This window comes from Oncorhynchus kisutch, unplaced genomic scaffold, assembly GCF_002021735.2.
Source record: "Oncorhynchus kisutch isolate 150728-3 unplaced genomic scaffold, Okis_V2 scaffold2070, whole genome shotgun sequence".
In the NCBI taxonomy this organism is placed as follows: domain Eukaryota; kingdom Metazoa; phylum Chordata; class Actinopteri; order Salmoniformes; family Salmonidae; genus Oncorhynchus; species Oncorhynchus kisutch.
In genome coordinates, this window is record NW_022264015.1 from 8053 (window position 1) to 12205 (window position 4153).

At 50.3% G+C, this 4153-nt stretch overlaps 1 protein-coding gene across 1 annotated transcript; it reads right to left on the reverse strand.

The window, feature by feature from the left end:
* Positions 1–364: 364 nt before the first annotated feature.
* LOC109886425 (F-box/LRR-repeat protein 16) lies at positions 365–3222 on the reverse strand. The gene is made up of 3 exons (XM_031819353.1): positions 2793–3222; positions 839–1553; positions 365–565 (listed from the first exon to the last, which is right to left on the reverse strand). The coding sequence occupies exons 2-3, from the start codon at positions 1544–1546 to the stop codon at positions 365–367; spliced, it is 909 nt and encodes a 302-aa protein (XP_031675213.1). The 5' UTR covers positions 1547–1553; positions 2793–3222.
* Positions 3223–4153: the final 931 nt, after the last annotated feature.

Genomic DNA, 4153 nt, shown 5'->3' on the forward strand with positions numbered 1-4153 from the left:
CTTGCCTACCACAGCTTCTCTCCTGGGTCCAGACCTGGAGTCACAGCCCCCTGACGGCCCTCAACCCCCTGGGACCCTTGCCCACCACAGCTTCTCTCCTGGGTCCAGACCTGGAGTCACAGCCCCCTGACGGCCCTCAACCCCCTGGGACCCTTGCCTACCACAGCTTCTCTCCTGGGTCCAGACCTGGAGTCACAGCCCCCTGACGGCCCTCAACCCCCTGGGACCCTTGCCTATCACAGCTTCTCTCCTGGGTCCAGACCTGGAGTCACAGCCCCCTGACGGCCCTCAACCCCTTGGGACCCTTGCCTACCACAGCTTCTCTCCTGGGTCCAGACCTGGAGTCACAGCCCCCTGACGGCCCTCAACCCCCTGGGACACTTGCCCACCGCAGCTTCTCTCCTGGGTCCAGACCTAGAGTCACAGCCCCCTGACGGCCCTCAACCCCCTGGGACACTTGCCCACCGCAGCTTCTCTCCTGGGTCCAGACCTGGACCACAGCCCCCTGACGGCCCTCAACCCCCTGGGACACTTGCCCACCACAGCTTCTCTCCTGGATCCAGACCTGGAGTCACAGCCCGCTGACAGTAAATACAGTGGGGGGAAACAGTATTTAGTCAGCCACCAATTGTGCAAGTTCTCCCACTTAAAAAGATGAGAGAGGCCTGTAATTTTCATCCAGAAAACCACATTGTAGGATTTTTTTAATGAATTTATTTGTACCTATGATGAAAATTACAGGCCTCTCTCATCTTTTTAAGTGGGAGAACTTTTTGACTAAATACTTTTTTTTACTTTTTTTTGCCCCACTGTATATATATATATGACAATGACTCACCTCCAGGCCTGCGTCTGTGATGGTGGACCTCTTCAGACTGACCGACTTCACCCCCTTCTTGGATAAGGGGTAGTTATCAATGAACTCACAGATGTCCAGGTCTGAAACTCCCACCAGACAGAACGCCTGGAACCCCCTGAGAGCGAAGGCCTGCAGGCTGACAAACTCCTTGTCTCCGCCGGGGAGCAGGGCGTACAGCTCCTTGGCGTGGAGGATGGGCGTGACCCCCTCCCAGAACTTAGACTGGTACAGCACTTTCCTCCAGGTCCTACACACCTGGGCCAGGACACACTTCTCAGCCGTGGTGAAGTACCACAGCAGCCTGTTGAGCAGCTTCTCATCCAGGGCCAGCTGGCGCTCCAGGGGCGGCAGAAGGGCCAGAGGCAGGGTGAGGGGAAGGTGAGGCTTGGGGAAGGTGAGGGGGACCTGGCGCAGCGGGGGTTTGAGGGCGGTCAGGGGGCTGTGGTCCAGGTCTGGACCCAGGAGAGAGGGACCCAGGGGGTTGAGGGGGTCCAGGTGGTAGGGTAGGGAAGGCGGGGGTAGAATGCCGGGCACGGAGGAGGACTGGCACAGGCGGTTCTTGGCGGCGGGCGTGCCCTTGGTGATGCTGGCGCTGCCCAGACCGTTGGGCTGAGGGGGGAGCTTGACCATGCCGTTCCTCGGGACACACGGAGACTTCAGCTCGCTGGGGGTCGACATGTTCAACATTGGGAACCTAGGAGGAGGGAGGGAGAATTAATACATGTTCAACAACCTAGGAGGAAGGAGAGAGAATTAATACATGTTCAACAACCTAGGAGGAAGGAGAGAGAATTAATACATGTTCAACATTGGATCAGAGAGAGAGAGGGGGGCGGGGTAGTGATCTGGCCCTCATACCATCATTGGCTACCTAATCATCCCCCGGCTTCCAATTGGCTCATTCCTCTCATTCATCTCCCCTTCCACTATTCACCAGGTTGTTGCTGTGAATGAGAATGTGTTCTCAGTCAACTTACCTGGTTAAATAAAAATCTATTTAACACATTGTCTATGGACCTGCCTGTCTGTCACTCAAGGGACTGAGTAGATAAACACCACTGGTGTAGATAGCTGAGCAGCAGACTACTGTGTTTCCCAAAAACCTGCGTGCTTGATGTTGGAGAGCCTCGCTCTTATGTACAATATAGCACAGAAACAGACACGATTTCTGGGCAAACAAAGCCTTCTTTTCGTTTGAATAATTCACAGAACACTTGGCGACACTCCCTTGGCAGGCTTGCCCTGGAAATAGAACAGAGCGGTTGTTTATAGTGGCAGAGGCCTTATATCTAAGCAAGCATCCCTACTAGGCTAGCCTACGATATTACGTAATGCCGATGGCACAGTAGCACAGCAGTAAGTTACAATAGGACGTGTTTTTTACTCTGAATAAAGATACCGAGGCCAAACATAAACAGTTTAAATCGATGGCCGACGCTGAGAGGTGTAACGTTTGCGCGTGATCAACAATCATCGCAGATAAAATAAACTCTATGCATCCTTCATTGTCAAAACATTCAGATGCAGTCGGCATCATTATTCATATCGACAAGTATACAATTAATAGCATTCCCGTCATCAAATAGTGTCTATGACAGTAACCGACAGTAACCTAGGCTATAGGCTTCACCATCAGACGTTAGCCTTGGGCTTTTACAAACGGATCGAATATTAAACCCATTTCACTCTGCTTGTGATCGGTCCAATATTCGGTTTGTGCTGCACGCAACACATATCGGTGTAATAGAGCTGTACCGGGAATAAGCGATGCGGCAGCGGAAAAGCTAACCGAAGGAAGGGATGGCTATTATCTCGTCCCTTCTCGTCCTCTCTCTCTCTCTCTCTCTCCCTCCCGCTCTCTCGCACCGCTAAACAAAAAAAAATACCATTGCAGTGCTCCGGCCAGCATGAATCTGCATTGCACTGCTCTTACCTTTAAACTGAACCCCGTCACCTCCCCCGATTGACCCGAAGCCTCGCAAGTCTTTCACCAAACGGAGCTCTATTTGATCGCCCGCATCACCATACTACCAGCAGCATCCACAGGGAATGGCGGAGAGCGGGGGATGTTATTGAATTGTTGTAGCTACGACGCGATGCGAATCGTTTGAAATGTGCATCATTTTGTATCGGAAGCGACGAGGACAGACGAGAGAACGAGAGAATATGCGTGAAATCGGGACGATGTGTTGTCCTGTGTTGTTTGTTTCATCGGCGCATCATTCCACGGTGTCAGCGGATATAAATATGTGGTGCGTTCGAATCAGTGTCGGGGAGAGAGAGAGAGAGGGAACGAGAACCCTGTAAATAGAAACCAACATGACATCGCCTGGCTCACTGACATCAGCGGAACTCAACAGAGGAGGAGAGGAAGAGAGGAGGCTGAGGCGGTACTGTCTCTCTCTCTCTCTTTCGTTCTCTCTCTTTCCATGCTTTATTGGCATGGGAAACATGTGTTTACATTGCCTGAGCAATTGAATTGAACAAAAATGAGAACACACAAAACAATATCAACAAAAACTGATTAGAAATTAACAGTAAACATTGCACTCATAAATGTTCGAAAAATATTTTAAAAAACATTTCAAGTGTTATATATTATCAGCTAAGTTTTAGCAATGTGCAAATAGTTACAGTACAAATAGTAGGGGAAGATAAATAAACAGATCCATATTGGTGGTATTTACTCTCTCTCCCTCTCTCTCTCTCTCTCTCTCTCTCTCTCTCTCTGTCTCTCTGTCCCTTTCACTCTCTCTCTGTCCCTCTCTCTCTCTCCCTCTCTCTGTCTCTTTCTCTCTCTCTCTCTCTCTCTCTCTCTCTCTCTCTCTCTCTCTCTCTCTCTCTCTCTCTCTCTCTCTCTCTCTCTCTCTCTCTCTTCTCTTCTTTCTCTCTCTCTCTGTTTCTCCCTTCTCTCTCTCTCTGTTTCTCCTTCTCTCTCTCTCTCGGTTTCTCCTTCTCTCTCTCTCTGTCTCTCTCTCTCTCTCACTCTCTCTCTCTCAAAGGAGCCCGGGGTGGATCAAACACCCCAACAACAACTCATTCATTCATTCACCCCCACTGAATGACTCATAACCCTAAACTATACTGCACTGAACGACTCATAACCCTAACCTATACTGCACTGAACGACTCATAACCCTAACCTACACTGCACTGAACGACTCATAACCCTAACCTATATAGCACTGAACGACTCATAACCCTAACCTATACTGCACTGAACGACTCATAACCCTAACCTACACTGCACTGAACGACTCATAACCCTAACCTATACTGCACTGAACGACTCAT